This window comes from Podarcis gaigeae (genome assembly GCF_964106915.1).
Source record: "Podarcis gaigeae genome assembly, chromosome: 14".
Classification (NCBI taxonomy): domain Eukaryota; kingdom Metazoa; phylum Chordata; class Lepidosauria; order Squamata; family Lacertidae; genus Podarcis; species Podarcis gaigeae.
Window position 1 is genome coordinate 14,387,182 of NC_139690.1, and position 18,259 is coordinate 14,405,440.

The 18,259-nt window shown below is 41.5% G+C and overlaps 1 protein-coding gene across 2 annotated transcripts in view; it reads left to right on the forward strand.

Moving 5' to 3' along the window:
* Nucleotides 1-17,834, forward strand: part of SQOR (sulfide quinone oxidoreductase) — a 35,040-nt gene extending 17,206 nt beyond the window's left edge. For both annotated transcript variants that reach the window (XM_083712794.1, XM_083712795.1), the window contains exons 5-10: nucleotides 2,591-2,785; nucleotides 4,309-4,518; nucleotides 6,238-6,421; nucleotides 8,302-8,369; nucleotides 15,207-15,385; nucleotides 17,582-17,834. In XM_083712794.1, the coding sequence (XP_083568920.1) occupies nucleotides 2,591-2,785; nucleotides 4,309-4,518; nucleotides 6,238-6,421; nucleotides 8,302-8,369; nucleotides 15,207-15,385; nucleotides 17,582-17,639 (894 nt within the window). In that variant the 3' untranslated portion in view covers nucleotides 17,640-17,834. The remainder of the gene's footprint in view (nucleotides 1-2,590; nucleotides 2,786-4,308; nucleotides 4,519-6,237; nucleotides 6,422-8,301; nucleotides 8,370-15,206; nucleotides 15,386-17,581) is intronic.
* The last annotated feature ends 425 nt before the right edge of the window (nucleotides 17,835-18,259 follow it).

The following is an 18,259-nucleotide window of genomic DNA, read 5'->3' on the forward strand; positions in this document are numbered from 1 at the left end:
AAACAGGGCTGCCTTCAGGTGTCTTCTAAAAGTCTGGTAGTTGTTGTTCTCTTTGACATCTGGTGGGAGGGCGTTCCACAGGGCGGGTGCCACTACCGAGAAGGCCCTCTGCCTGGTTCCCTGTAACTTGGCTTCTCGCAGTGAGCCGTCCGCTGTGGTGAAATGACATAGCTTATGTAATGTTTGCAAGTGGTCCCAAAATTATGTCATTACATTGTCATTTTGTTAATAATAATAATAATATTAATAATAATAATAATAATTCATTCCCTGCCCATCTGGCTGGGTTTCCCCAACCACTCTGGGCGTCTGCCAACAGAATATTAATAATAAAAATAAAAAGCGATAATCTGTGGCAGTTATATTCCAAAACATCAACAGTCCACCAAGTTGGAGAAAGCTGCTGCTGCCCAGTGCCCACTTACCAGAGAGTAAGCCCCACTGAAATGCACTCCGGTGCTCTGAAAATTCACTTTCTGATTCTGGAGAGTCAAATTGCCTTAAAGGAAGGCCGGGCCTTCCCCGCTGGCTGGATTCTAAATGTTTCTGCTGGAAAAACTAACACCAATGAAAAATCATGTTTTGGTTTCTCCTTGAGACATTATATTGTTTCCCAAAACTGGCCGGGGGGGGGGGTGTGGACAAAAAATTCATCCCCGGAAGGCATTTCCGTCCTGAAAACGTTGCAGTTATTTGCATGCAGGTGTGGAGCCAATGTGCACTTAGAATACCGCATTTTCCCGTCTATAACACGCCCCCTTGTATAAGACAACGCCTATTTTGGGGGATTCCAAATTAAGAAAATGGGGAAGGGGGTTCCCAGATTTTTTGAGCTGTTTTTGGGGGGGTTGCGAAGCGTATGTAACCTGAAGCACATGTAACCCGAGGTACCACTGTATTTCCTGAAGTCTAACAGAGAAGGCCTGCAGGGGCCCTCTGGTGGTCTGTCTTAAGAAGTTGAATATATCCAAAGGTCTAGCACTCGCTTCATGCATGGGATCAGTGTGAGAATGAATGAGCTTTGCTTCAAATCGGAGAATACTCGCAGTTCATGTTAGAATATGACAGTTAATGGTGGAATTTTGGACATGTTTAGAAGTACATCCAGAATCGAATTTCATTTCCCTCATCAACAATACAACCTCTTTTATTTAAAAATTAGAAACAAGTCAATTGCTCTCTGTTTCAGACTGCTCATGTTACGTGGAAGAAGGCTTCTTTAACTTACGCATGTGCAGGTTTTTAAAAATCTTTATTGAAAGTTCAAAAAGTACATGACTATATGGGCACCAAACATGGTGAGACACAAACAAAAAAGAGAAAAGGAAAAAGAGAAACAGAACCCATGAGGAGGGAAAACAAAGGGGGGGATGCTCAAAATTGTATATTTTACGAGGTTGCTATTGTACTTCACCAGATCTTAACCTATTACAGTATTTGTAAGAACAGATTCCAAATATCATTGAATTTGTCCATGGCAAGTCTGTGTTTATATGCAAGTTATTCATATGTTGCGAGTTTGTATAAGTCTTCAATCCAATCGTAGAAGGGAGCCGCATTTTTATTTTCCCAGTTCATCAGGATCAGTCTTTTTGCTGTGGTAAGGGCACCGAGAGTCCACTCATGTTGTCCTTTTGTAGGGTTCCATGTGCTGGGTATATAATTCAAGAGGATATTTTGCTCTGTAAATGTAAGGTTGTTCCATTCAGGTCTGTTGATGGCTTCAGTTACCTTCTGCCAAAAATCTATCAAAATAGGAAAGTGAAAAAACATGTTTTAGAGAAGCATTATTCCTATTGCATCTCCAACGCATGTGCAGTTTTTACCAAATTATGACTCCATAGCCTTCCATACATTCAGGGAGGTATCAGTAATTTGAGGACCGGTTAATATCCGAGACAGAAGCCTGCAACCCTCCAGATGTTATTAGACTGCAAATCCTATTGTCTCTAGTTAAAAGATGCCCAACGCCCCAATGCGTGGTGGGAGTTGTAGTTTAGCAACATCTAGAGAGCCGCAGCTTACTCACTGCTTGCCTATACCAACTAGGAGACACCATGTGACGTATCACACAATAATATGCCTTGTTTATGCGGACTTGATCTGAATATTTTACCAGTTATAGTGGTACCTTGGTTTACGAACTTAATCTGCTCCGGAAGTCCGTTCTTAAACCAAAGCGTTCTTAAACCAAGGCATACTTTCTCATAGCAACGGGGGGCTCAATTTACAGATGGAACACACTCAACAGGAAGTGAAACGTGTTCTTATTCCAAGGCAAAGTTCACAAACCAAAACACCTCCTTCCGGGTTTGCAGCGATCTTAATCCAAGTTGTTCGTAAACCAAGCTGTTCTCCAACCAAGGTACCACTGTACTGAATCAAGATAAATGCTGATGTAATAGCTCTGATCATGATCTCGGTCCCAAGAAAATCTATAGGAATTGCGTTACTATGTTACTGAGGTTGGCACTTTCCTCCCATACTCAACGGGTTTAATAACGTAGCTGGAAAGAAGCCACTCTCAATTTGCATTTCCCATGCACCTGGCACAATTAAATATTACGCAGCTAATTTTGTTTTGTTGTAGATCAAGGGCTTGCCCGAAGCTTTCAGCACTCCTAAAATAGGTTCCAATTATTCCGTTCACACTGTGGAGAAAACTTGGAAGGCTCTGCAAGATTTCCAGGGAGGAAATGCCATCTTCACTTTTCCAAACACACCCGTGAAATGTGCCGGAGCGCCGCAAAAGATCATGTACTTGTCAGAGGCGTACATGAGAAAGGTATGCGCTGTCTGCTACTGGAAGCGGAGCAGACTCGATAGATCTGCGTTGTGGCTTAAGCAGATGGCAAGATCTTTGCAATGCAAAAGGGCCAGAGCTTCATCTGCACAGATATTACGCTCTTTTAAACTGCTGGGACTCTCAGCCTCTGTTCACAAAAACTTTTTAGCTATTAGGGTGGACTTCTCTCTCGTCTCCTGAGAAAGATGGAGGCAGGGAGGCTGTCCCTTGATTATGTTATAAGAAAAAATGGCTTCCTTTCCCTTATGGGGTATTCCAAAGCCCATATAGAGTCCTTAAGTGGGTTCCCTATCGGTAGGAGGAAATAACAGAAGCCAACCAGAGTATATTGAGAAGCAAAGCAGCTAGTAAGCCTGATCTTCATTCAAGGAACTGTTGCAACAGGGTCCCCACTTACCACACACAGGATGGAGGAGGACCCTGAACAATGGGGCACAAGCCCTTATATAGACCTTTGAAATTGCCCACCCTGTATACCTAGACCACCCCCCAAAACATCATATATACATCACAGAGGGAGGCAGAAATTTGAGTGTTGCTTCTCTCCTGTCTGCCAAGATACCTGATAATGCCCTACTTGGTTGCATTATCTGGGTTGCCTGGCCATTCCTTTGGGATGGTAAATACTTAGTTCCTGAATCTCTTACGCATATTGATAGTGAGCTCAGCTTAACAGCCTTAAATGGCCTCGGTCCTGTATACCTGAAGGAGCGTCTCCATCCCCATTGCTCAGCCTGGACACCGAGGTCCAGCTCCCAGGGCCTTCTGGCGGTTCCCTCATTGCGAGAAGCCAAGTTACAGGGAACCAGACAGAGGGCCTTCTCGGTAGTGGCACCCACCCTGTGAAATGCCCTCCCTTCAGATGTGAAGGAAATAAGCAGCTATCTTATCAGAGTGGCTGAGGAAACTCAGCCAGATGGGCGGGGTATAAATTATTATTATTATTATTATTATTATTATTATTATTATTATTATTATTAACAGATACTTGCCAAACTGTATTTGAAAAGGGAGGGTTAAGCTCCTACAGTCAAAAGACCATTGGAAAGCTTTTTCCCATTTCCTTCCTCCTTGCAGAGAAATATTTGAGGTCAATTTGGGAGAGTCAAAATGGCTTCAGGATTGTTTTCCTGTACTGTTTCAGACAGGTGGTTGATATACTTATGTATGTGTTTGCCTGTACATTTATTTTATATTTTAGACCTTAGAATTCTTATAATAATTACATTGATTCATTAATCACATTTTTTCCAGCTGTGTCTGCATATATTTGCAAAGGACTAAAGCAATTGTTTTGAAGAAAGACGTGCACTTTGCTTTATAGATGGTGTGTGCGCAATAATGTGATGGTGAATTCTACCCTTTCCCAAAAAAAAGTTGTACTAAATTATGTTGGATTTTTTTGGTGGGTGTTGTAAAAAATAGCATTCTGTCTCCTGCTTCTGGTTTGACACTCATAACTATGGTTTTGAACCATTACTTTTGAATTATCCTCTTGGTAGACTGGGAAACGACCGAAAGCCAAAATAATCTTCAATACTGCCCTTGGAGTGATTTTTGGTGTTCAGAAGTATGCCGATGCTCTGCTAGAGATTATCAAATCGAGGGACATTACAGTCAACTACAAATACAACCTCGTTGAAGTTCGAGCTGATAAACAGGAAGCGATCTTTGAGAACTTGGACAAAAGTGGGGAGACGGAGGTCTATCAGGTCAGCAAAATGAGATTTTTTCAGTCCAAAGCAAATTATTGTGACTATTGTGATTTTCCTGTTTGTGACCTGGATTGGTTTCCTGTTTGTTAGAAAAGGCAGGAAATAGTAAATCAAAATGTTGATCGAAGTATGTGATGTGAGAAGGTGAAAATAGTTGATACAGTGAAGAAGTGGGGGGAAAACTTTATAAGGACATTATCTTAATACTAATAATAATAATAACTGCAACAACAACAAATATTATTCATTCCCCACCCATCTGGTCGGATTCCCCAGCCACTCTGGGTGGCTCCCAACAGAATATTAAAAACACGACAATCATCTCTGGGAATTCCTTTTTTCTTTTTCTTTTTTGAAGTAATTTTTATTGATATGACAAAATAAATCACACAATTAATCTTTTTTTAAAAAACCATCTTAAACTAAAACAAGATTCCTCCGAATCCTGAGATTTCTCCCCTCCACAGGTCCTTTATGTATCTTAATCCACCGCATATTAATATTTCCTTCAAATTACGGTTCTCCAAAATATCCAAAGTCTTTATAACATTGCAAGAGTTATTCAAAGCCTGAAAAAGAGTTCAAGTGTGTCCAGTGTTCTTTTAAATATGATCTATATTTGTCCCATTCTCTGTTGAAGTTTTGATCCGCCTGATTTCTGATTTTCAAAGTCAATCTATTCCAATAATTTAATCGGCCAGTCCGCTTTTGTCAGCATCTTATTCTCTTTTCTTATTTCTCTTTTTCTGGGCAAGCAACATCCTTGCAGCTGTAGTCGCATAAATACATCTTAGTAAGGGAAACTTCTCTCTCTCTCTCTCTCTCTCTCTCTCTCTCTCTCTCTCTCTCATGCTAATCTATAGTATCAGATATTGAAATTGAGATACTTTATTGTCACTTGTACAACTTGTATACAGTGAGATTACACTAGCACCCCCAACTCAGCTCTCTTAATTCCCCTCATTCACTGACGCACACCCACCAAACCCTAAAGTCAGTTGCCCTGTTATTATCTTTTTATTCAGCAGCCTAACAGCCCACGGATAGAAGCTGTTCTTTACCCTGTTGGTGCGACTAATCCTGCTTCTATATCTTTTGCCTAAGGGCAGAAGATCAAGAAAGTGCCGGCCAGGGTGTGAATCATCCCTGATAATTTTCCTCACTCTCCTGAGGCAACGTTCTTCTGCGATGTCATCCAGTGGATTCACTGGACAGCCCATAATATCTTGTGCTGTATAATATACAGTTGTGCTTGAACTCAGGGCCACATTTAGGTTTGATGAGGCCCTAAGCTACTGAAGGTAATGGGGTCCTTTATATGTCCAGCTGTCCTTTGACAAACAACAAATTGTCAGTTTTTTGTGCTGAATATATGCAAAAGGTGATTATGGACCTAATCGGTATCTCAAGCCATTTGCACATGTTGTCATGCAACCAGAAATGAGCAAACCAGTGATATTTTGGGGAGCAGACTAGCAGGCAGGTCCCGTAACTTACATTCTAGGAGCCTACATAACACAAAACACTGTTGCTGTATGAAGGTTTTATTTTATTTGTTTTTTATCTTATATTATATTTTGGAAATGTACATCCGGTGGTTTTTTTCCTTTAAATTTTTTGGGGGACCCCAAGAGAGTGGGGCCCTGAGCTATAGCTTGTTTAGCTTATACTTAAATCCGGCACTGCTTGAACTCTTTTCTCTTTCTCTGGGTGCAGTACGAAATGCTTCATGTCACACCCCCCATGGGACCCCAAGACGTACTTCTGAACAGTCCGGTTTCAGATGCTGGGGGCTGGGTCGATGTAGACAAGGAGACATTGCAACACAAGAAATACCCAAATGTGTTTGGGATCGGAGACTGCACTAACCTCCCCACTTCAAAGACGGCTGCAGCTGTAGGTAAGAGTGGCTTTTGCCGTTAAGTGATTCAATGTTAATTCAATGTTAGGGACGCGGGTGGCGCTGTGGTCTAAACCACTGAGCCTAGGACTTGCCGATCAGAAGGTCGGCAGTTCGAATCCCCACGACAGGGTGAGCTCCCGTTGCTCGGTCCCAGCTCCTGCCAGCCTAGCAATTTGAAAGCATGCCAGTGCAAGTAGATAAATAGGTACTGCTCTGGCGGGAAGGTAAACGGAGTTTCTGTGCGCTGCCCTGGTTCGCCAGAAGCGGCTTAGTCATGCTGGCCATATGACCTGGAAGCTGTCTGCGGATAAACGGCAGATCCCTCAGCCAGTAAAGCGAGATGAGCGCCACAGCCATAGAGTCGTTCGCGAGTGGACTTAACTGTCAGAAGAAGAAGTAGAGTTTGGATTTGATATCTCGTTTTATCACTACCTGAAGGAGTCTCAAAGCGGCTAACATTCTCCTTTTCCTTCCTTCCTCACAACAAACACTCTGTGAGGTGAGTGGGGCTGAGGGACTTCAAAGAAGTGTGACTAGCCCAAGGTCACCCAGCAGCTGCATGTGGAGGAGCAGAGACGCGAACCTGGTTCACCAGATTACGAGTCTACTGCTCTTAACCACTACAGCATACTGGCTCAGGGGTCCTTTACCTTTTTTAAAAAATTCTGTGTTAACATAAATACTACATTTAATTATTTGATGTAGCCCTTTTCGCTCTCTTTGCAAACCCTTTTGATATCTGACGAAAAGCAGTATACAAATACCTGAAATAAATAATAATAAATGCATGCTGCAAATCTGGCCTTAAACACTGAGGCTTAAGCTTCCTATACTGAAAGAAACCTTTTATGGATCTGATGTGAGAAAGATCAGAAATAGGATATTTTTTAAAAAAGTTTATTTGACTGACCAAGCGTGCATCTACATACAGGGGGAAAACGCTATTAAAATTAAATCATTATAACAAAAGGGGGAAAACGCTATAGAAAAATCACACAGAAATTCTTTTGCTCTCTGGCACCATCTGGTGTTGCATGTTCATAACGCATTCAAAATACTGTTTTTTGACTAATGTAGCTGAGTTAGAATAGATTTAGTCCCTGAGCCTGAGGTATTCCATACTTGTTCTACTCCAGCCCAATTTTTTCACGGCCTCAGATATCAGCCTTTCCAGTCTTTGTATCTGAAGCTCCAGTTTTGTTAAACTGGAGATACCAGGGATTAGATCTCAGACCAATTCAGCCAGCTAGCCCTGGGGATTATCTAATTGATTTTTTATTTTTATTGTTATTCATGTTTTTACACTGTATTTTATGCTGCTTTTATAATTAAGTGTTTTAAAAGTGTTTTAAATTTGTTGTTAGCTGCCCTGGGCGGGGTATAAATAAAAAAATATTATTATTATTACTATTATTATTATTTCTTCTTCAGGTCTTCTCTGCTCTGCTCCTGAGCTACACAACTGCTCTCTCTAATCTGCCCTATTATAAGCAAGCATTGGTCTTTAGTTAGTCATGCCTTAGAACGAATTAATAGGACTTATTTACAACCACTTTTAGCTAGACCAGGGTCCATCTATTTTATCACTGACTAAATTATGGTACAAATTAGTGGATATTCTAACAGAGGAAGCTGTATTGGTCTGTTTAGAAACAGAAAAAGAAATTGCAACACAGCACCAATTAGAAACTTTGGCAATTAAGTGGTCTATGAGTAGCTTAAATAACAATAAATAAAAACAATAAAAGGAATACACAGAGAAATGTTTCAAGGGGTAGCACTTAAAAATAGAATTTTATTTTTAGACTCTAGTGTTCCTATTTCAGGAAGAAAAATGTTGCGGCACTAATGTAAACAAACCATTATTTCTTCTGTAGCTGGCCAGTCTGGTGTGCTTGATAAAACCATTTCTTGCGTAATGAAGGGCAAGCCTCCAGCTAAAAAGGTAAGTTAGTTAATTCAACTAATTGGTCATTAAATGGGTAGTATTATCACTTCGAATCAAGAATTATATTTTTAATAAAGATCCCATGGGCAATGACTTAAGTTTTGTAACATATTTTGAGGCAGTATTGTTTGACTTATTTAAGATCAGAAAGGTTGTCACCCAAATTCAAAACGCCTTGTTTGGTTTCCGAACATTTCGGAAGTCGAACGGACTTCTGGAACGGATTCCATTCAACTTCCAAGGTACGACTGTATTTTACATAAGCCAGGCATGTCCAAAGTCCGTTTTGGGAGCCTAATCCAGCCTGTTGGCCGGTTTAATCCGGCCCCTGTAACAGTTTATTTCCTGGGGTAAAATCCTTTAAAAAGCGCAACAACTTCAATCCTGAAAAAAAGGTTAAAAACTTAGGTCGGCCCTCTGACTCCTTGTACCTTAATTTCCATTTCTTAAATTTAACATTACTGAAGCTAGGATTTCCTAAAAGGTGCATTTTTTAACATTCATACAACTTATAATGTTTTTCCAAATAGTCTTTAAATTTTCTCCAATCTTCCTCGAATGTTTCTTCTCCCAAGTCTCGGATTCTGCCAGTCATTTCGGCCAGTTCCATATAGTCCATCAACTGCGTGTGCCATTCCTCCAGTGTGGGTAAATCTTGTGTCTTCCAGTATTTTGCAATCAGAATCCTTGCTGCTGTAGTGGCATACATAAAAAAAGTTCTGTTCTTCTTAAACACTCTCCGGTCCACCATGCCCAGAAGGAAGGCCTCTGGTTTCTTAGGTAAGGTAAATCTCAGTACCTTTTTTAGTTCATTATGAATCATTTCCCAGAAGGCCTTCACTTTCGGGCAGGTCCACCAGAGGTGAAAGAATGTCCCTTCCGCCTCTTTACATTTCCAGCATTTATTATCAGACAGGTGATATATCTTAGCAAGCTTGACTGGGGTCATGTACCACCGGTATATCATTTTCATAATGTTTTCCTTCAAGGCACTACATGCCGTAAATTTCATTCCGGTGTTCCATAACCTTTCCCAGTCTTCAAACATAATGTTATGCCCCAAATCCTGCGCCCACTTTATCATGGCGGATTTGACTGTCTCATCCTGAGTATTCCATCTAAGCAGCAGGTTATACATTCTCGAAAGTAGTTTACTTTTTGGTTCTAACAATTCTGTCTCTAGTTTCGATTTTTCCACCTGGAATCCAACCTTCTTATCTACTTTAAAGACCTCTTGAATTTGTGCATAGTGCAGCCAATCTCGCACCTTGTTTTTTAATTTTTCCAAGCTTTGCAACCTCCAATTGTCTCCAATCTTTTCAATAATTTCCCCATATTTAGGCCAATTGGCTTCCATATTAGGTCTCTTACGTGCCTTGGCCGCCACCAGTGAGAGCCACCTCGGAGTCTTACTCTCCAATAAGTCTTTATATTTTGTCCAGACCATTAAAATTGCTCTCCTGACAATGTGGTTTTTAAACAATTTGTGCACTTTAACCTTGTCATACCACAAATATGCGTGCCACCCGAAAGCATTGTCAAACCCTTCCAGATCTAGGACATCAGTGTTTTCCAGTAAAATCCAATCTTTCAACCAGCAGAAGGCTGCAGCTTCATAATATAACCTCAAGTCTGGCAGGGCAAATCCCCCTCTTTCTTTCGCATCAGTTAGTATCTTAAACTTTATTCGGGGCTTTTTGCCCTGCCAAACAAACTTAGAAATATCCCTCTGCCACTTTCCAAAGCATTCCACCTTGTCCACGACCTGTAGGGTCTGAAACAAAAATAGCATTTTTGGCAATACATTCATCTTTATAGCTGCTATTCGGCCCAACAAGGAAAGTTTCAATCTTGACCATGTTTCCAAATCTCTTTTGATTTCTAACCAACATTTCTCATAGTTGTCCTTGAACAAATTCAAATTTTTGGAGGTCAGATACACCCCTAGGTATTTTACTTTTTTAACCACATTTAATTCTGTTTCTTTCACAAACTCATCTGTTTCTGTATTTGTCAAATTTTTTACTATAACCTTAGTTTTTTGCTTGTTCAGCTTAAATCCCGCCACCCGACCAAAGTCCGAAATTAATTCTAACACTCTTTTAGTACTAGAGACAGGCTCCTGCAGTGTTAATACCAGGTCATCTGCAAATGCTTTCAATTTATATTGTTTCACTCCGACCTCAATTCCCTGTACCAACCGGTCCTTTCTAATCATGTTCAATAGCACCTCCAGGACTGAAATAAATAATAGGGGGGATAGGGGGCACCCCTGCCGTGTCCCTTTTTCAATTTTAAACTCCTCTGTCACCACATTGTTTACTATCAATTTCGCTTTTTGTTCTGAATATATTGCTTCTATTCCATTTTCAAACCCCCGCCCCACTCCCATCCCTTCCAAGTTTTTCTTCATAAACATCCAGGAAATATTGTCAAAGGCTTTCTCCGCATCAATAAAAATTAACACCGCTCTAGTGTTTAGTTTTGTTTGTAGAAGTTCCAAAATGTCGATGATGTTTCTTGTGTTGCCAAACAAATGCCTACCAGGGAGAAAGCCAGCCTGGTCTTTATGGATCACTTCATTAAGCACTTTTTTAAACCTACTTGCCAAAATGTCTGCAAAAATTTTGTAATCCACATTTAGGAGTGAGATGGGGCGGTAGTTCTTCAGCTGGGTCTTTTCAGTTTCTAGTTTGGGTATCAATGTGATGAAGGCTTCTTTCCACGTTTCCGGTGCCTTCCTCCCCTCCATGATCTGGTTACAAACCTCCAACAAAGGCTGTATCAAATAGTCTTTCAAAACCTTATAGTATTTGGAGGTAAGTCCGTCGGGGCCTGGAGATTTGCCTAATTGTAGGTTCTGAATGGCACTTTCAATTTCTTGCTGTGTAATATTACTATTCAGGGTTGTTCTCATTTCCTGAGGTATTTTCTGTAATCCATTGGTTTTAAGAAATTGGTCCACCTCCGAATCTTTCTGTGGCCCTTGTGAATAAAGTTCTTTGAAATATCTCTGGAAGCACCTTCTAATTTCCTCGGGTTTCTGAACCATTCTTCCATCAATTTCTAGATTTGTAACAGTATTAAGTTTTTGTCTCTTTTTCAACTGCCATGCTAGCAGTTTCCCACACTTATTTGCTGATTCAAAAGATCTTTGTTTCATTTGTTTAATTTTCCATTCCACCTCTTGATTTATCAATTTCAAATATTGTGCTTGGAAGAATTTCACTTCTCTCAGCACCTCCTTCGACTTTGGCCTAGATCTTAATTTTTTCTCTCCATCTCTTATCTTTTCCAATATCTTCTCCTTCTTTTCATTCCAGAATTTTTTCTTGATCGTATTTTGTTGTATTAGAAACCCTCTCATGACTGCTTTACTTGCGTCCCAGATTATTTTTTTTTCCACAGTAGTATTTAAATTTATTTCAAAATAGTCCTTCAAAGTTTTTTGGGCCTTCTTAACAATTTTCTCGTCCCTTAATAAGGTGTCATTCATTTTCCATCTGAAGGATCCGGTTGTATTTAGTCTCAATTCCATTTTCAAAGCATTATGGTCGGAGCAGGTTTTTGGACAGATTTCCACCTTTCTAGTCTTGGGTGCCAGTCCTCTAGTTATCCATATTTGGTCGATTCGTGTCCATGTCAGATGAGCTTCAGAAAAGAAAGTCCCTTCTTTTCCTAGGGGGTTCTTAACCCTCCATATGTCAATCAAATCCACATTGTCAGTCATTTCAAAAAAAGTTTTAGGTAGTCTGCCATCTTTCGTTATGTTAGCGCTTTGCGACTTATCCATATTTACAGACACAACCCCATTCATGTCACCCATCATGATGATGTTGTTATAGTCTAAGTAGTCCAGCATAATCTCATGCAGCTTCCTGAAAAATTCCGATTTTCCTTCATTTGGGGCGTATACTCCTAATATCAGAAATTTTTCTCCTTGTGTCTGAATTTCAATCGCCAAAATTCTGCCGTGTTCATCTTTAAATAAGAATTTCGGTGACAGGCTCTCCTTTGCATATATCACCACACCTCTTTTCTTCACTTTATCCGAAGATATAAATTCTTGGCCTAGTCTTTTGTTAATTAACACTTTTCTGTGGAGCCTTGTCACATGCGTTTCTTGCAGGCAAATAATGTCCAAATGTTCTTTTTTCAATATATGAAATACTTTTCTTCTTTTTTCCGGAGAATTTCCGCCATTTATATTCCAACTAAGAAGCTGCAGCGACATCCTGGTCTAATTGGTGGGTCTACAATGGGGTGTCTAGGCTTCCCCCCGATCCCGGAGGTGGTAGTGTTGGTCCAGATCCAGACGGTGTAGGCTTTGGAGATGGTCCCGGTGGTGGTGGAGGCCAAGAAGCTGCAGCTCCTTTCTGGAGGTCCTCCTCGTGGTCGTGTAGGAACTTCTGTTGGTCCTCCGGTGTTTTAATTCTTACTTTCCTTCCTTTGTAAGTAAATGATAGTCCTTGCGGAAACTCCCACCTATAAGGGATTGTGTTATATCTCAACAGTTTGGTCAAATCTATATAAGTAGTCCTAAGGTCCAAAAGGTGTTTAGGTATGTCTCTGTAAATTTCAGCCTTTTTTCCTTCTATCTCCAAGGATTTTTTAAAATGTAGGCCTAGTATCTTGTCTCTTTCCTCTCTCGATCTCAAAATAACCAAACAGTCTCTGGACTTGTCCTTCTTTATCAATTTTCCCAGTCTAAAGGCAGTCACAATTTTAAAATCCTTATCTTCCTCTATCCCCCAGAATTTGGAGAACAAAAGTGTCAAAAATCCCTGTAGGTTTCCCTCCTCCAATTCTGGGATAGCCCTTAATCTGAGATTATTTTCGTTACTTTTCAATTCAACCAATGACAGGTAGGCTTGTTGTTCCCCTACCTGTCTTTTCAGAGGCCTTACTTCCCCCCTAATCTCATCAACCTTTTTGTTCGCCTGTTCTGCTTTTTGACAAGCTTCCACCGCAAGCTTATAATTTTCAGTAGTTGCCCCTTGTAATTTTTCAATTGCCTGGGTATGATGGGAAACTTGCTCAGATAATTTGGTGATAGAGGATGTAGCTTGGTCAATTTTTGATGATTGATTGTCCACTTTTTGATTTAAAATTCCAAGTTGTTCCAAAATTTGCTTCAGGACTATTTCAGATCCTCCAGTTGCCATATCTTCTGCAGCAGGCTCTGCAGCAGGCTCTTCAAATTCCACCTCCTGTGCTGTTAGCACAGTTGGAACGGATGATCTTCGTTGATGAGATAGGGTTGTTTGGACAAGTTGCCCTGGTTTCTTTTCTTTCTCTTTAGCTTTAGCTGCTCTTGTTCTCCCTGTACCACTCATTCCACACCTGCCTCTGTTCAAGGTCAAATTTTCTTTTGTTTCATAAGTTAGACAAAGTCCAGAGTGTAAACAATTTAACCACAGAGAGTCACAATAAAGTACAGTTCCCAGGCCTCTATATCTCCACAATCCTCTAGGTGGGGGTATTTCAAAGTTTCAAGGAAGGAGAGAGCTCTTATCCGCCATTGAAGTTCTTATATTCCCTATGTTAAGTCTTTGATAGTTCCAGAGCACAAAAGGAAGTTTCCACAGGCTTTCTTTGTCTTAAAGAGAAGCCACAAGGTGTCAAGAAAGGTCCCAGCAACAATGTTTAAACGTTAATGTCTCAGTCTATGTATCAGTTAAGCTCCAATAACAGTATCAGCAGTTTGACAGCTCCCCTTTGCACACTGACAGCCCGATCGCTGGGTTGTCTCTTTTAACTCCACTTAGCTCAAAATTAGGAAGAAGGTCCCAAAAATAAAATCCACAACTTTTACAGAAATTTCCTGCTTGTCTTTTCACTACAAAGTCTGTCAAATACACCCTCGTTTTACTTTTACAGTCCCCTTTCAGCGCTTCAGCACTCTTCTGCGCAATTGCTTTAATCTGGTTAGCAGGGTCGGGAGACGGACTTCCTGTTACTCGCCTCCCGTTTTCAGCCGAATTTCAACCAAATTCCCAAATTTTCCGATGTTTAACTCCCCTTACTCACGGGTATGTAACAGCCAATTTTGATGTTTTCAAGAAGAAAGGTCGGCGCTCATCAGCAGCAGCAGCGCGGCTTTGCATCCACGAAAAGAGCGATGAACTCACAGCGCCGCTCCCCCTTTCGCGTTCCGGAGCCCCTTACGGAGCCCCTTCTTCGTTTCCGGGGGGGCTTTGGGCGCCCGCCGAGTCCCACGGCCACAGGCTCGCTCTGCCTGCGGTTTTTCTTGACGGGTCTCCGCTTTGCCGTAGCGGACGACCCTTTTTCGCGGAGCCCCTCTTCACCAGGTAAAGAGGACCGCCATTGCTATTTTGCGCCGCCTCCGGAAGTCAAGTTTTGTAACATATTTTGAGGCAGTATTGTTTGACTTATTTAAGATCAGAAAGGTTGTCACCCAAATTCAAAACGCCTTGTTTGGTTTCCGAACATTTCGGAAGTCGAACGGACTTCTGGAACGGATTCCATTCAACTTCCAAGGTACGACTGTATTTTACATAAGCCAGGCATGTCCAAAGTCCGTTTTGGGAGCCTAATCCAGCCTGTTGGCCGGTTTAATCCGGCCCCTGTAACAGTTTATTTCCTGGGGTAAAATCCTTTAAAAAGCGCAACAACTTCAATCCTGAAAAAAAGGTTAAACACTTAGGTCGGCCCTCACGGCCCTTCACTTCATCAAATCTGGCCCTCAGCATAAACAGACTGGAGGGATCCTTCTGGGGGGGGGGGGGACCTGAGAAATTGTTTTGCAATATTCAGGTGAAGTTTTTTTTTTTGTTCCATTATGTAAAATGTACACCACAAAATCTTTTGTAGTACGATGGATACACATCCTGTCCCCTGGTAACCAACTACAACCGCGCGATCCTGGCAGAATTTGATTACAGCGCACAGCCTTTAGAAACATTTCCTTTTGACCAGAGCAAGGAGCGGCTGACAAGTTTTCACATGAAAGCTGATCTCATGCCATTCCTTTACTGGCATGGGCTATTGAAGTAAGTATCCCTTGTGTACATATGCCAAACTAACTTGAGCGGGTTTTGGAAAAACCGGCCGACGCAAAATGCAAGGGCACTTTTTGCGGCACAGGTTTCTGCAATGCCGCAAACAAGCTGCACATTTCTTAACTGCACAGGTAGGTTTTCGTTTGAACAGTGAATGTAAAAAAAAAAAAAAAAAGCCATTTGGAACGCCATAGAGAAAATTTAACATCTTATATTGGGGGAGGAATTAAAGATGCAGTTATGTGTTTCAAAGATGCTTTTATAGAGGGAAGTTCTATAAGTCCTATCAGTTTAATGCCGAAGTACACAAAACAAGCAAAAGGGAGGTGGGTGGCCCTGTGGGTTAAACCACAGAGCCTAGGACTTGCCGATCAGAAGGTCGGCGGTTCGAATCCCCGCAACGGGGTGAGCTCCCTGCTCCTGCCAACCTAGCCGTTCAAAAGCACGTCAAATTGCAAGTAGATAAATAGGTACCGCTCTGGCGGGAAGGTAAACGGCGTTTCCGTGTGCTGCTCTGGTTCGCCAGAAGCGGCTTAGTCATGCTGGCCACATGACCCGGAAGCTGTACGCCGGCTCCCTCGGCCAATAAAGCGAGATGAGCGCCGCAACCCCAGAGTCGGCCACGACTGGACCTAATGGTCAGGGATCCCTTTACCTTTACTTTACACCAAACAAGCACTTTAAATTTTAAAAAGTTTAGCAATCTGCCGTTCAAAATGGTTTGACGCAGCTTTCGACTTACGTAGCTGCAGAGAGGGAAATTTGACTTGCCAAGTTCATTTTTCAGAGGGATAGCTTTAACTGCAGTCCTAATGCCTGGGTTGGCCATAGTGAGGCTTGACACAACCATCGCCCCAATTTAGGGTCATAAGAGTCTGCTGGATCACACCAGTGCCCTCATCTTGTCCAAAATCTGGACAACTTGCCGCCCATGGCAAGCCCACAAGCAGAACCACTTCCTAGGATAAGCTGCCATTTCCAGCAGTTAAGTTTTCAGATCCTCCATCAATTTGTTTTATCCTCTTTGAAAGAGATCCAAGTTGGAGGCTGTCAAGGCAGGGGAGCAGGGAAGAATGGCCCTTTACTGAGCCATCTCTCAGGCTGGTTCAGCAAATATGCCCAGATCAGGCCCATTGCTGTCAAAGGACAGGAACTCTCATGCCAGCCCCAGAACACCCCAATTTCAGGGGCTTCTGCCTGCCTGTTTGGGTGGGTACACCCAAGGGCACTCCCCGACAGTGGAGCTCAACTGTTGACAGAACCAGGCAGAACTGAGCAGAGACAGCTGCACTCTATCCAAAACTCCTTCCGCACTGTGATTCAGGGGTTTGGATTGCTCTGTTACAGTTCAGCAGCTTGTAGCTCCATTTGTAACTAAATTTGACTTGCAATTATTATTGGGGTACACTGTACTTTTAATAGTTTAGGGAAGCTTTTAATGTTTGATGCATTACTGTATTTTAATATTTTGTTGGAAGCCACCCAGAGTGGCTGGGGAAGCCCAGCGAGATGGGTGGGGTATAAATAATAATTGTTGTTATTATTATTATTAATATACCGGACAGGATAACTATCTACAGTAAACCAAGTTATACGTAGTCATACCTTGGAAGTCAAACGGAATCCGTTCTGGAAGTCTGTTCAACTTCCAAAACCTTCGGAAACCAAAGCGCGGCTTCTGATTGGCTGCAGGCAGCTCCTGCAGCCAACCAGAAGCCGCGTCAGATGTTCGGGTTCCAAAGAACGTTTGCAAACTGGAACTCTCACTTCCGGGTTTGCAGCGTTTGGGAGGCAAAACGTCTGATTACCAAGGCATTTGGGATCCAAGGTATGACTGTATTTCATGTCATTGTCCTAAAGTGTTTTTGATAGGTAATGTGTATTTAAAAACGAACACAGGTATTAAGTGTCCCCCCTTTTTTTAAAAAAAACACAATTTTTTCCCTTGGTTTCCAAATTTTACCACTCAGATTAAACACGAGCTATATGAACAAGTCATCACTGCAGCAAATAGCAACCATTTCCATTTATATTCTGTCATGCCAGTTACATAACTTATGTAAATGAGAAGGGAATCTTGATTGTAAAGCACCAACATTGAATACAAAAGCTTTTTTTGGTGAATAGGATGATGAAGCTTGAAGTGGTCTTTATCCCAGTTCTAACCCTTGAAAAAAATTCTTCCAGGGGATACTGGGGAGGTCCAGCTCCGATACGAAACCTGCTACACCTAGGGTTGAAGTAGCCGCCAGTCCTCTGTACCTGCTACGAACCACAAAAGTACGACCGCAGCTTTAAAAGGTATACAGCAAGATATAGAAACAGATGTCCTGTGCTTTATATCAATAAAAGTTTCTGAGCAGAGACTAGAGCTTCAGACTCATAAATACTTGGATTTTATGTATTATTTTTCAAAGCAAATAAACTTGGTACTTTTCAATGTCTTTGTAGGTCCTGAATCTACATTTTAAAGAAAACCTTATCCAGCTAGTAAATGCACCATCCAGCATAGTGTAGCAACAGCTGCATTTTTAGCTGTTGACTTTCTATTTTGAGTCTACCCATGAGATAATATACTGAGTTGTGTTAGTTTATATATGTGTTCTCTTCCCAGCTTTAACAGCTGGTGTAGTAGCTAACCGTTGACCTTGAATGATCCCAGTTCAAGAAGTGTTACAAGTTTGTAATACAGAGATACTGTAATGGACTAGCTTACAAATCCGTCAGAAGGGCTACAGGGAAAATTCAGAAAGCGTTCTATAAAATGTCATGTCATCGTTACAATTGTACCAACTCCTTATCAGCAAGTGTCTCCTTACATAGAGTCTTGCTCTCCTGGCTTCACCGAAAGGAACCTGAAGCCTG